At 44.6% G+C, this 14,133-nt stretch overlaps 1 protein-coding gene across 1 annotated transcript in view; it reads left to right on the top strand.

Annotated features, from left to right (window-relative positions):
• Nucleotides 1-14,133, top strand: part of TMC2 (transmembrane channel like 2) — a 50,550-nt gene that overhangs the window by 22,494 nt on the left and 13,923 nt on the right. Inside the window, exons 7-13 of the mRNA XM_074347033.1 lie at nt 310-452; nt 1,922-2,069; nt 4,205-4,393; nt 6,722-6,901; nt 8,401-8,550; nt 10,927-11,055; nt 13,352-13,419. Of these exons, the coding sequence (XP_074203134.1) occupies nt 310-452; nt 1,922-2,069; nt 4,205-4,393; nt 6,722-6,901; nt 8,401-8,550; nt 10,927-11,055; nt 13,352-13,419 (1,007 nt within the window). The remainder of the gene's footprint in view (nt 1-309; nt 453-1,921; nt 2,070-4,204; nt 4,394-6,721; nt 6,902-8,400; nt 8,551-10,926; nt 11,056-13,351; nt 13,420-14,133) is intronic.

Below are 14,133 nucleotides of genomic sequence, written 5' to 3'. Positions count from 1 at the left end.
TTTTTTGGCTAATTTCTAATTTTATCCCAAATGTTAACAACACTCTCCTCTTCATTCTGCGTCTCTGTGCACTCTGTGTAATGGAGACATGGATAGAAGAAAGGAAAGAGGGGAGATATGAGGACATGGATAGACTCTGGAGCAACTAGTGGGGAGTGACGGGAAGAACAGGAATGTTCAGAACCCAGCCTTCTTCCCCTCGGGATCCCATCACACCCCTGAGAAAGAAGTCCCAGGCAGAAGAGCAATGTCTGATGACTGTAGCACTGAGCTTACAAACCCAGAGCATGGGCTTGTGCTGTCCCACAGGGCTACATCAAGTACTCTGCTCTCTTCTACGGCTACTACAACAACCAGAGGACCATCGGGTGGCTGAGGTACAGGCTGCCCATGGCTTACTTCATGGTGGGGGTTAGCGTGTTTGGCTATAGCCTGATGATCGTCATTAGATCGTAAGTATGACCATCTCATTTACAGGCTTTTTATTTTCCTCACACAAATAGTCCACTCCTGTGGCCACTCTGTACCTACTTATCTTCTTGTCGGGGATTTAGAGAGAAAACAAGGAAACAAATAAATAAAGCAAATACATATTGTCATATATGGTATAAAAGGCATAAACAGGGTAATGTGGTACATTCTGGGAGATGAGATAGAAATTCCTTTAGATGAGGCTGGGCACAGCATTTTAAACATACCAAGAGCATGTGCAAAGGCCCTGAGGCAGCAAATATCCTACTTAGTTCCAAAAACTGTCAAAAGGCCAGTGTGGCTTGAGGGAGAACATTGTACCCAGAAAGGAAAGGCTAGAGTAGTTTGTGATGCCTGTTTCTGCTTTCCCCAAAGCCCACCTTCCTCAGAAAAATTCTCTGCTTCTCTTTAAGTCTAGCTGGCAGGCGAGAACCGAGCTGGCACTTAACAAAGATATAAACAATGAGCCTAAACATGTGTATGTGGCTGAGAATGAACCATGGTGTCCTCTCTGGCCCCAACTCTACCTGTCTCTGTGGTCAGAAATGGCATTTTGATATGTCTGTGCCTCTTAATTCATATTCTCTGAAGAAAAAAATTGGCCCAGCCCATGAATTGCCTTGAAAGTCAGGAGACCATAGTCAGGGACCACAGGCTGTGCAGGGTGAGGGCACCATCTGCTGCCAGTCATCTGCTATTCACAAAAGCCTGCCTGGTGCAGTGACCCTGGGTGACATGTGGCTGCTACTGTCCCAGATAAATATAAGGAGATGGGCTGTTTTCCTGTTGAACCAAAGTGCTAACAAAGGCAGCCAAGCCCCTGGAGCAGCAATCCCCAAAGCAGACACATCAGATAGAGTCAGAGAGGCACAAGCCCCCATTATGTCTCATGGAGCCCCGGCCCAGAATTCTGTGGTTCCCACAAGGCTGATCTCCAGGAGGCTCAAGAGAAGGTGAGGACAGGTAGTATGAAATAGGTGGGTATCAAGGCAGGTCCACCTTGATGGACTTTCCTCCTGGCTTGCTTAAGAAAATGATGTATGTGTTACCTGGTTGCAGTGTCAACTGTCTCAGGGCTTATTGAATTTTGTATCAGAAAAAAAAATGTAATTTCTATCCAAGAAAACAGATGAATTAGAAGGGAATGTTCTTGGTGAGAATCAAGAATTCTAAAACATTGGCAGGTGAGTCAAGCCACAGGAAATCAGATGTCAGGATAGAAAACATGGTTAAGTGTCCTGTACCCTGCAGACTCCTTGTTACCCAACTGACACCACGTATGCTCACAGGGTCTCTGAATTTGGGGAGAAGGTGCCCTGCCCATCAGTAGTCTGGTTCACATTTATCTTGGCCCTTTCCCCTCACTGGATGCCTGCCATCTGTGCCCAGAGTTCCCTTGGGCTGACACAGAAACAGGGCAGACATAACCACAGTGGCGTGCACCCTGCAGGATGGCCAGCAACACCCAGGGCAGCACGAGCGAGGGGGAGAATGACAACTTCACATTCAGCTTCAAGATGTTCACCAGCTGGGACTACCTGATCGGGAATTCAGAGACGGCCGACAGCAAGTATGCCTCCATCACCACCAGTTTCAAGGTAGCCACCTCAGGGCCATTCCCACCTCCCAGGGGAACTTTGGGTACCTCTTGTCATCGGGAGACTTCTCCCTGCTGGGATGTGGGAAGTAAGATCCCCAGTTATGGTAGTAAGAGCTTTACCAAAAGTGGGAGCCTAGCTCTCAAGCCTTCAAGGAAGAATGCTCATGGCTGGTACCCACTATCTGTTTCTTAATATGGCAGAGAATCATGGATGCTGGGACCTGGTCCAGCCTGTTTCCTTGTGGAACTGCTTTATGCTGGGGGAAGTGGAAGGACTCACTCGGGGCAGCCGTTATCAACCTTCACACATGTTTGCAGGATCTGAGGAGCTTTAAAAATCTTCTGGGCCCCACTGCAGAGATTTTGGCATATTGATCTAGGGTGGGGTCCTGGCATTGGTTTTTTTAAAACTCTCTCAAGTGATTAGAACACCCAGAGAGAGTTGAGAACCCTGGCTTGGGGGTGTGAGAATGAAGGACTCAACTAAGTGTAAAACTCCACACTTGATTATCTCATCACTTTGTTCATAAGAGAGATGTGAGGTGGCCTGAAGAATATAGAACAAAAACAAGCCTGTAGGTGAGCAGATTAATGAAGGTTACTATGACACCCACCATGACTGTAAAACCATTCAGAGTTCTTGACAGTCCAGTACTTCCGGCTGATCAGTCTCGCCCCAGGGCCTGGCAAGGGTCAGATTTACATCGCAGTTGTGCTTGGTTGTCTTGTCTTCTTCCCACTCCTCTCCCCTGGCCCTTCTGGGAGAAGTGGGCCGCTGCCCACCGATACCAGTCATAGGCTACAGAAGGCGGGTACACCTACCAGGGACAGGGCTTGGGCTCAGCAAGTCACTGCATGGGTTTCACGAGCCCCGGAGTCTGTGGGCTTGGCAATGGGTGGAGCAGGGCGCTGCCTTGGTCCTCCTCCTCTTCTCCTTCCCACAGCCATGGGGAGCCTCTGGCAGAGCATCCAAGGGCAGGGCAGGGATCAACAGGGGCTTTGACCCTTCCTTCAGGACTGCCAGAGAGAGACAAAGAAGGTCAATGCCTGTGTTACCGAGTCCAGACTCATTCTGCTCGCCACATGACAGGCCAATAAATCGGGAGAGCTGGGACAAGGAATAACGACTTTATTTGGAAAGCCGGCAGACTGAGAAGATGGCGGACTGATGTCCTGGAGGACCATCTTCTCCAAGTCAGAATTCAGGCTTCTTTTATACTAAAAAGGGAAGGGAGTATGGTTGGTTGTTGCAAATTTCTTGGTGTCAGAATACTTTGTTCTTTGTTCCAGTAGGTCAGGTCATGGTGTCCCTGCAAATCTCCAAGAAGACAAATACTATTTTCTATTCTACAACTTTTTATCTTTATATGAATGGGAGAGTGTTATACCCTTAAAGTTTGGAGCCTTGAGAATAGGCTATCCTGTATGTTTCAGGCTCTAGGCGACGCTCTTTTATAAAAGGTGCAGAAGCAGCAGAACTAAGCACCGGAACCAGAGCACAGGGTTAGAGCTAAAGGAACAGATCTCATATAGAGTCAGGTTTGTTCCTCCCTATTACATCTATGAAATACTTTGAATATCTGGGAAGGAGAAGGCTTCTCCTCTGAGTCTGTTAAAAACCAAGATAATACACATACATAACCCTTGAGAACTGTGAGCACTAATGTATATTAACTGCCTGATGTGTTAGTAGAAACGGAACTTTAATGGACTATTAATTGATTGAAAAAGTCTCCTTCCAGGTACTTTGGTGTCCAGAGGACCTTGTTTTCCTTCCTGGCTCTGTCGTACACTAATTGGTCTTTCTATGAGAAACTTACTAATGCAGGAGACAAGGTTAATATTTAGAAGTCTATTGTATTTTTATACACTAGCAGCTAATAATTTAAAAAATTCTATTTACAATAAAATTACCTAAATTACAAAAAACTCCAAAGAATAAATTTAACCAAAAAAAAAAAAAAGTGGGAGAAAAGAACTAATTCTCCATTGGGCAGCAGTGCTCTATTGCCATCCCGTCAGAATTGTTTTATTTCTGGAAATATAGAAAGTAGTCATCTCAGGAACCCAACAACGATGGTTCCTGTTGGCTCCTGGCTGGTCATTATTCACATCTCATTTTCACACATCAAGGAATCAATAGTGGACGAACAAGAGAGTAACAAAGAAGAAAATGTCCATCTGACGAGATTTCTCCGTGTCCTGGCCAACTTTCTCATCATCTGCTGTTTGTGTGGAAGTGGGTACCTCATTTACTTTGTGGTGAAGCGATCCCAGGAGTTCTCCAAAATGCAGAACATCAGCTGGTACGAAAGGAACGAGGTAAGGAGGGCATGTTTGCTGAAGGGAACACTGCTGGCCGATACTGAAATGACCCTGGTACTTCTGCCCGTCAACTGAATTACTGAATTCTGGACGATAGGACTTATTTTAAAAAGTGACATCTCTTTCAAGTCAAGTAGTATGAACATCTTGAAGAGTCACCTGTTACTAGGCTTCTGTAGCTGGGGAAAGCTGGATTTGACTAGCATGTCAGTCAAACACATAGCCAGTTGTCTTAACACCAGTTATTAAAAAGATGATCCTTTCCTCAGAGCTCCACAGGGTCATAAATCAGTTGTCTAGTTGTGCATGGTGTGATTCTGGGCTCCCTTTTCTATTCCATTGGTCTGTTTGTCTTTTCCTGCACTCATAAAACATTGATAAACTATGGATTTACATCATGTCCTGGTATCTGTAGAGTGAGTTCTCTCATCAAGACCCACAATAAAACACATTACAGTTTTATTAGAATTATATTGAATCTATAAATCTCTTTGGGGAATTTGACATCTATAGTAGTTGGCAAAAATGCTACAAATTCTCCCCGTTCTTGCATTCCACATTTTTTTTTTCCAATGTGATTTTCTAGCTCCTCCCACAAAGAGGTGGAGTCTGTTTCCCCATCCCTTGCCTTAGCCAATGAAATAGTAGCAACCCTGATACAAGCAGACTTGAAACATGCTCGTGTTTTAGAATTTGCTCTCTTGGGAAGCTGAGACCTCCACCACGTGAACAATTCCTGGCTAGCCTCCTGAGTGATGAGAGACAGACGGCCCAATTACCTCCTCACACTAGGTGTTAGCAAATCAACCACCAGACATATGAATGATGCCATCACCCATCAGCTGACCACTGATACATGAATGAATCCTGGTGAGGCCAGCAGAAGAACCACCTAGAAAAAAATACTGAAAAAAATACTGACCCAAAGAATCATGAGGTAAATAAATCCAATAATGAGAAAGAATCTGTCTCCCCACATAAGGCAAGAAACGATAGAAAAAGAAATGTGGAACCGGCAGGACAAATATAAAACACAAAATCAGATAGATTTAAATCTAAATGTATCAGTGCTTATAATGAATGTGAATGGATTAAAGCTACAGTTCAAAGTCCACAATAACCAAATTGAATTTTATAAAAAGCTACATGCTGTTTACAATTAACTGTAAAACATCAAGTCACTAAGCTATGAGAGGGATACAAAAGATGCCCAAGATGGATTCTGCCTTTAACTGGATTGCAGTCACCTTAGGAAGCAGGATTGACAAGAATAAACTTTGGCACATCGAGGAATAGGCAGGAATAATGTGATCCAATAAGATGTTTTGGGTTACAGAAGTGTGGCAGGTGGAAAAGTCCACGTGAGCTGCAGAGACGGGGATTTTGTGGCAAATGCGAGAATTAGGCTGAGCCTTAGATAAACTGAAAGAAGGGCAGTGGTGGGTGTGGGGCTGAGATGGCTCTCCAGGTGGGAAGGAAGAACTGCATGAATAGGTAAAGGGGCACGAAGGTGATGGGAAGCCATCCCAACAGTCAGTGAGAGAGAGAGAGTGGGGGAGTCAGAACCAGCCCGGAAGAGTTGGCTGACCTGCAGTTTAATCAGCAGTTCAAGGACTCACTCTCCACTGGGTGAGCAGTTTTAGGTGCAGAGAGAACGTTCTGCTGTGGCTGACAGTTCAGTTATCTGAGTCAGCCAAAATGTAGTGCTTGCCAGGTCTGGGCTAGTAGGCATATGACTTATCTCTTCTGACTTCACGACAAGGACTGCCGTCACCATTTTACACGTGAAGAGACAAGAGGCTCAGAGAAGTTATATGACTTTTCCCAAATTACAAAGCCAGCAAGTGATGGGGCTGGGGGCCCAACCCCAGAGAGCTGGCTCCAAATGCCACACCCTGCACCACATCCCTCTACTGTTGGTTCCTTTCTGTGATCTGAGTTTCCTGCCTTCCATGCTCCTGAGATGAGAGCTACCACGGTGACTCATACCTAGCTCACAACTTTTGCAGAACACAGAGCACTGTTCCATGTGTTACCTCATTTACTTCTCAGAGAAAGTTTGCTATTTTTATCAATGCAAATAGCAACACTCGTGACATCAAGCAGTCGCACAGCAATTATGACCTGTGGGACATATGCTGACTGCTGGGGGCACGTTGGTGCCTTGGGCGGGGTCACACAGCAAGTTGCGGTGACCCTAGGGCATTTCCAGAGGCAGAGGAGGGGGCAACAAGGAGATGGAGATGCCCGGCCCTGCGGGTGCAGAGATGGTGGGGAAGTGATACTTACGGCACATGTAACCCCGCAGCTTTCCTGATTTCTCAGGTAGAAATTGTGATGTCCCTGCTTGGGATGTTTTGTCCCCCTCTGTTTGAAACCATTGCTGCTCTGGAGAATTACCACCCACGCATTGGACTGAAGTGGCAGCTGGGACGCATCTTTGCGCTCTTCCTTGGGAACCTCTACACATTTCTCTTGGCCCTGATGGATGACGTCCACCTCAAGGTAAAGACCACAAACTTCCCCCCAATTCCTAGTGCCCACCATATTTCCTTTTTAAAATATAATACATTCCTTGTGTATAATGTACATGAATTAAAGAAATTTTGGAAAGGTCAGAAAAGGAAAAGGAAAAAAATCATCGCCGGATCCGTATGACCCAACGGTTAACGTTTTGCTTCTGTTCTTTACTCTCTTTTCCTTAGGTTGTCTTTTTTCACATCATCTACATCTCATTGGGTACCCTTAAGATTTTATCTGCAGCCTTTCCCGTATTGTTTCTTAGCTGTCGTCAATGTTTACCAGTGGAGTAAGTGTCCACTGAGATGATAAGTCATGGTTGCATTAACCTTTCATCACTGTCACCAGACAGTTACAGTGCACCCACTCAGGCCCCAGGGGTACATCAGAGAGCAAGACGCAGTCCTGTTGCAAGGGTGATCACACTCTGGGCCGGGAGACGGACTCGTTCATCTCATCATGCTATGGCATGTGCCTCAGTGGGGGCCAGCCCGGGGCAGTGTGGCAGTGCACAGGAGGGCTGCAGACCCCACCGTGGGCAATCTTAGCAGACACTGAAAAAGCAGAAGGAGCAGCTTCTGCAAACAGGGAACTTCAGGTTAGCCGAACAGTTGAGTTGAGGGGAAAAAGTGAACACTGAAACTGGGAGAGGGGCCGGAGGCTGGTTCTCCTCTTCCCCACGCCTCCCTCCTCATTTGTGAGCCACACAAACTTTTCCCTGAGGTTAACAGGAAGATACTGGAAGGTTCTAAGCTTGGAAGTGACTGGATCTGGCCCTGGCCACCCTCCACCTCCATCTCTGGCTTCCCTCCTACCCTAGCAAACGGCTCCACTCTCTGGAGCCTCCCATTTCCTCCACAGGGCAAAATTCTCTCTGGTCTCTCTCTCCACACTTCTCCCACTGTTTGACCAGTTGACAGACCCTCGTGCAGTTTTGGCTCAGATGTCCCTGCCTCCAGGAAGTCTGTTGTGGCCCCATTATCTGATGTGGATGTCCATAGTCCCCAGAGAAAATTTCCCACAGTTCCCATCGCTCTTTTCTGTAGCTGTCTGTTCATCTGTTACTTAGCAGACTGTGAACTTTCAAAGGTAAGTTCCATTCACTCCTGTGTCCCTCCTATTCACTCCTGTGTCACCATTGCCTTATATACCCAGAACAGACCCTGAAGAAAATTCATTTCAACAGAAGAATGAATAATTGGATGGATGAATGGATGGATGGATGAATGGATGGATGGATGAATGAATGAATAGATAGATAATAACTTAGAGAAGAAAGAAGACCGGAGGACTCCAGCCAGGGACCCCTGTCTCCTCTGTGGATCGAAAGACTGGGAAGGGCATTTCTGGAGAGACTGTTGAGGGGAAGGGTGGGAGCCAGGTGGGAGGGTTGTGGCATGTGCTGGCTTTAGTTATTGATCCTGTGAAATCTGTTGGACCTTCTTTGGCTCCTTCCAACTCCGAGTCTCTGTCTTCCATCCTAGCTTTCAAATGAAGAGACAATAAAGAACATCACGCACTGGACCCTGTTTCACTACTACAACGCCTCGGGTTGGAACGAGAGTGTCCCCCGGCCACCCCTGCACCCTGCAGACGTGCCCCGGGGTTCTTGCTGGGAGACAGCCGTGGGCATTGTGTGTAGTTATGCTCTCCTGAAAGGGTGATCCCTCTTCTCATTTCCTTGTCATTCCTTCCTTGATATTTCTATTTTTTTTCTCCTTTTTCTGTTTTATTAAGTAGAGTTATTACAGTCAGACTGCACATACACATTATATTGCATGTAAATACATATATACAGTATACTGCACATTTTTTTAGTTTACATGTGTGTGCTAATTATTGTTTCTAAGAACATATTAGATCTTTAGTTTTTTAAACTTACATAGTTATCAAAGGAATAAAGCCAACTACAAAATAAGAATCAACAGAATGCGGTAATCCAATCATAAAGGACAGTCAAATGTGCTTACACATATTCAAGACATTTCTATTTTTAAGCCACCAGAATGTCAAGCCAGTATTCCTTAGGAAAGTCTCATCTTTTCACATTTCCCTTTTTTTTTTTTCAGTGTCTTACATATTTCTCTATATGTTCCCTCTAACGATCTCACATCACTTGGATTTATGTAATAGAGTTGTACTGCAGATTTCACAGAAAGCCTGAGGTTCTCCACCTGGAAATCATGACTAAATACTCCTAAAAATTGGATACAGGATTTTGTGTGTATATACATCAGTAAATTTTTCTGTAAAGAGAATTAAATGTTTTCATTAGAATGTCAAAAATGAACAACCACCTTTTCCCCTTATCCACTTTCACTACTGTTCCTGTAGCTTACTCAGTGTGAGCTTCAGTGGCTTGTGTTGGTTTCCTAGGCGGAAACCTGAAGTATTTACAGGTAACACAGGGACCAGCTCCTTCTCTTCCTCAGCGTCGTCTCTTTGCACAGGGTTTCTATCCATCTGCCACCTCAATGAGATTCAGAGTTTATTCTTTGTGGTTCCCCCTGAAGAATCCACTCCGATAGAGCATTAGACGACAGTATTTTTAACTGAGGATAATGAAGTACAATGGAGGAGTGGATTACATCAGACACTCCATCAAACACTGCCTACAAGTCCTCCAGCAGATACTTGCCTCCTTCAGGGTCTCCTTCCCATGGGGTCCCGGGGGCTTTTTCTCTCCAATTCCTTTTGTGGGGGCTCAGACTCACCACTTCTTGTCTCCTCTAGTCAGGATTCCCCCATTCTCTTCAAATCCTCCTCATCTTTAATGTGCAGAGCAACTCACATTTCTAAACCCATCACAATCTGTAACAGAGAAAGAGTCTTCAAGTCAGGAAAGCCCACCTTCTTTGGGAGGCAAAAGAGAGTTCATTACCTACATGATTCTTTTGAAATATTCTGCTATAAAATTTCTCATTTCCTGCTTCACATCTTTGGATGACATCTCACTTGCCTTCCCCCCGAATGTCCATCCCTGTCCCCATCACTGATTGAAGCTTATTTCTTTTTGAGTTTGCTGGTAATAATGAGTTTGAGGTGTTCTGTCCTGCTCACCCAAATCCATCACCACCTCCACCCAGAGGATTGCCTTGCACAGAAGGGCAGATCTGAGACATGTCTTAAATGAATTAACCTGAATTCTTATTGAGGAATAAGCCTGAAAACTCAGCAGCCATATATCCAGCTGACATTTATTAATCATCTTGTAGGATTCACAAATGAACAGAGCAGAGGGTGGGGGAGTATAGCTCAGTGGTAGAGTACATGCTTAGCATGCATGAGGTCCTGGGTTCAATCCCCAGTACCTCCATTTAAAAAAAGTTTTTAATGAATAGAGCAGACCCTGTGCCCCCTAGGAACTCCAAGTCTATTAGATGTCTTAAAGATTGTGATGCTATCTGGTAGATCTTTTCAACTTTTCCCCCCAAATTAATAAATTATACATACTTTACAAAGCAGAGAAAGCTTTGTTCCTTTGCTTTTGGCCCTTCTTCTATGTGCCTCTGTGAACACCTACATTACTTTCTCTATGAACCAAAAAAAAAAAAGGCCCAAGTAGCAGAGGGTGAAGAAAGCCAGCTGTTTTCCACAGGGACAATGGGCAGATTCAGTCTTACCTGGAGTACCTGGAGTCAGCCTTCAGAACCTAGATCTGTGCAACAGTGCTGATAACTCCCAAATGCTGGGTATTGCCAATTGCCAGGCAATTTGAATACATAATCACCAAACTTCCAAATAACCCTGCAAGGTTGAGATTATCAACTTAAAGAGGTTCAGAGACTATTCCAGAACAATACAATTAGCAACTTGCAGAGCTGGGACTTATAGGAAGCATTTTTCAAAGCCTGGGGTCTTTTATCTGCACCACCACTCTGCCACCACCATCAGAGGGTCATGGAGAAGAATACAGGTGGGTGGGGGAGAGCTTGTCCAGCTGCAGTCAGTTGGGAGAAGCAGGCCTGATCAAACCCTGACCATCCCTTGCTCTGTGTTCCTCTTCGCAGGAATTCATGAGGCTGACGGTGTCCGACATGCTGGTAACGTACATCACCATCCTTTTGGGGGACTTCCTGCGGGCTTGTTTTGTCCGGTTCATGAACTACTGCTGGTGCTGGGACCTGGAGGCTGGATTTGTAGGTCACCATTTCACAGACGTTCTGCAGGAAGGCCTTTCAGCCACCCTCTCTGATATAGTCAGATACATTCTGTGCATTTCTTTAGATGCTTAATATCAGTTTCTACTCTGTGAAAAAGTAAAGTATTTAATCTGTCTTTCCTTTAAGTGTCTCATTTGCCATTTTAGAGGAAACCCTGCTTTTTCCTGATGTAATTAACAGTATGACCTTCTTCTCTGGGAAATGGAGGTGTTTGGCCTTGGGAAAGGTGGACCACGCCCCTCAGTGCTGAGCGGGTGGGTGGTAGAGAAATGACAAAGCAGCATCAGCCCTCATTAGGGAAGGCGAAACCATTAGTCTTGGAAGTCCACACTGTGCAAGCTCCAGGGAAGTGATAGTTCTTAATTTTTGACGCTCTAATGAAATTCTAGAGTTAGGGAGGCTAGATATGGACATGAATGTTTCAGGAAGTCCTAGAACACACCAAGAATGCAATAACCATTGGTGCTGTCTTTCAGTTGTTGCTTTGAGAAACCTTTTTGACTCTTACTCCCTCCAGCTAGGACACTCCTCTTCTACAACTGCCTGGTAAAGTGCTCATTTATATGGGGGTCATTTCCTCTCTGTGGTGCCTTCTATGATCTGGCAGAGTCTCTGGCCTCATCTGTCCTGTGCCTGTCTCTTCCACACCACCTCACTCGCCCACCCAGTAGTCACTTATATTGGGGTGGGGACCTACTCCTTAAGTGATTTCCGTATTCTGTTTACCTGTGTTGTCCTCATCCTGGTGCACACAGCTGCATGCCTGGCCCAGGTAAGGCTTCCAGTACCAGTTTCCATCCTATTTTTTTTCTTTTAGTCACCAGCCACAGTTTTCACACAAGCCTACTCAACTCCTTCTCAGCAGCAAGGAAAACTTCATAATTTTATCTGAGAACAAGGAGGAAAGAACCTCATTCTCAAAGCAGATGCCATCTTTAACAGGAAGGCACGACATTGCTAAGATGTCACTGCCCTCAAATTAATTTATAATTTCAACAAGATCCCAAAATAATAAAATCCATTCAAGAAATAAGCATATGGAAATAGCCAGGAAATTTTTTTAAGAATGAAAGGGACTAGACCTGACATTATATTAAAACATATTAAGAAGCTATAATAATTAAAACTGGTATTAAGGAACAGACAAACTTATCAATGGAACAGAATAGGAATACGAGAAATAGATAAAATCTATATGGAAATTTAGTCTATAATAAAGGGAATCTTTCAAACCAGTGGCAAAAGCAGGATTATATAACAAATGGGTTGAGATAGCTGGTTTACCATTCAGGGAAGTTTACCATTCTCTTTCTCTCTCTCTCTCTCATTTCACCTAAACACAGGAGAATCAAAGTTTTAAATATCAAAAGATGAAATCATAAATTTCTAAAAGAAAACATAAATAAACTTATAATCTTGGCGTGAGGAAGATTTTCCTAAATAGGATGAAAAAGTCAGCAGATAAAAAGTTTTTAAAAATACTTTTAAATGTCAAATTTTAAATTCCCAAGATTTAACCCTCGTGTATTGGATTTTGCATGTTTCCTCCTTTGACCCCAGCTCACGGACCTTCCTTCCCTCTCTCCTGACCTCGCATTCCTCCTTCTCTCATTTCTGTCACTTTATCTCCATTTCCAGAAGATAAATTGGGAAGCACGATTAAGCTGGCCTCAGAAGGCCCCCAGACTCCCCAGGGCTCACACACCTTGTGTCCCTTCAAATAGTAGGCAAATGTCCAAAACTCTGAAAGTCAGAGTCAGGCTGAAAATCTGAATCTGGCTGTGCTCGTTCCTTTTTGTAAACTCCTCTCAGACTAGAGGAGGATGAGAAGGAAAAAGCGGAATTAGTGGAGTGATTTATTTTGTTTGTTTTTAAAGCTTTCTTTTCACTTGACTCCTCATTTAAGTATTTGCATTTTGTTATTTATTAGATTGACTCCTTGATTATCGTTTCAAGGTACATTTCTGATCAGAGCATTGATAAAATGTTCTCTTGAGGGTCAGGGTCCTCCCAAGAATACACTATCAACCTGCAGGGCCTAAAAGGTAAAAATTCTCACTTTTTTAATTAAGGAAGACATTAAAAAAAGTTTCAAGTCTGAGAACTTCAGGTCTTTTTTCAAAAGTTGAAAACATGTTAAAGAAATAGAACCTTGAGTCTAAGATACATCTCTGGTCATCAGAGCAGGCCCTTTGGGAGGGAGGGTCTTGACCAGCTGGCTGGTAGAAGGGCCTAGCTGGCACCACCTAACTCTCTCTCTCTTTCTCTCCAGCCCTCATATGCTGAGTTTGATATTAGTGGAAATGTGCTTGGTTTGATCTTCAACCAAGGAATGATCTGGTGAGTTATCTGTTTTCTCTGGGGATCACCTCATCTGGGGAGTCAAAAAGCTGGAATCCCAGGCTTTGCTTCATCTAAGAAGAGGCTGGACAAACCATCTGGACTCTCTGAGCCTCCTTCTTTCACCTGAGAAACAGAGGACAGGGGTCCATGAGAACCTGGACCTTGTCCAGCCCACCCATCTGCTACCATGGATGTAGAGGGAAGAGAAGAGGTAGGGAGAGAGAAGGAAGAAGGAAAAAAGGAAAAAGTCAGAAGGGAAAGAAAGGGAGGGAGGAGAGAAAGAGGTGGGAAGGAAAAGAAGAAGGAGGAAGGGAGAAAAAAGAAGGCGAGAGGGAGGAGATAAAGGAACTGAGGAGCCTCCCTCTGAGAAGGGAGTGAGAGGAGGCTGCACAACTTCAGCCAAAGGCTTTCAAGGGCTCATTACAAGCCAAGGTTCAATTCTTTTAATTTAAGGACTTCAAATCCTTTTCTGAGCAGCAATGCTGTTCTCTAGAGACCACAGAGAACCAGACAGGAGGCCATGTGATTAGCTCGATGGCTGGTAGGGGGCAGTGGTAAAATCCTGGCCAGAACCTAAGCCAGTAATGCTCTGAGTGTCTCCCCATCCTGAGGACTGGATGCCTATGGCTTAGCGATAAATGTCCTGGTTAAATGCGAGGCCCCTTCCCTTGGGACCTACAGAGAAAGCAGCAAGGCCTTGTGCCCCTAACC

Source organism: Camelus bactrianus, chromosome 19 (assembly GCF_048773025.1).
Source record: "Camelus bactrianus isolate YW-2024 breed Bactrian camel chromosome 19, ASM4877302v1, whole genome shotgun sequence".
NCBI lineage: Eukaryota > Metazoa > Chordata > Mammalia > Artiodactyla > Camelidae > Camelus > Camelus bactrianus.
This window is presented reverse-complemented; position numbering and strand designations above follow the sequence as displayed.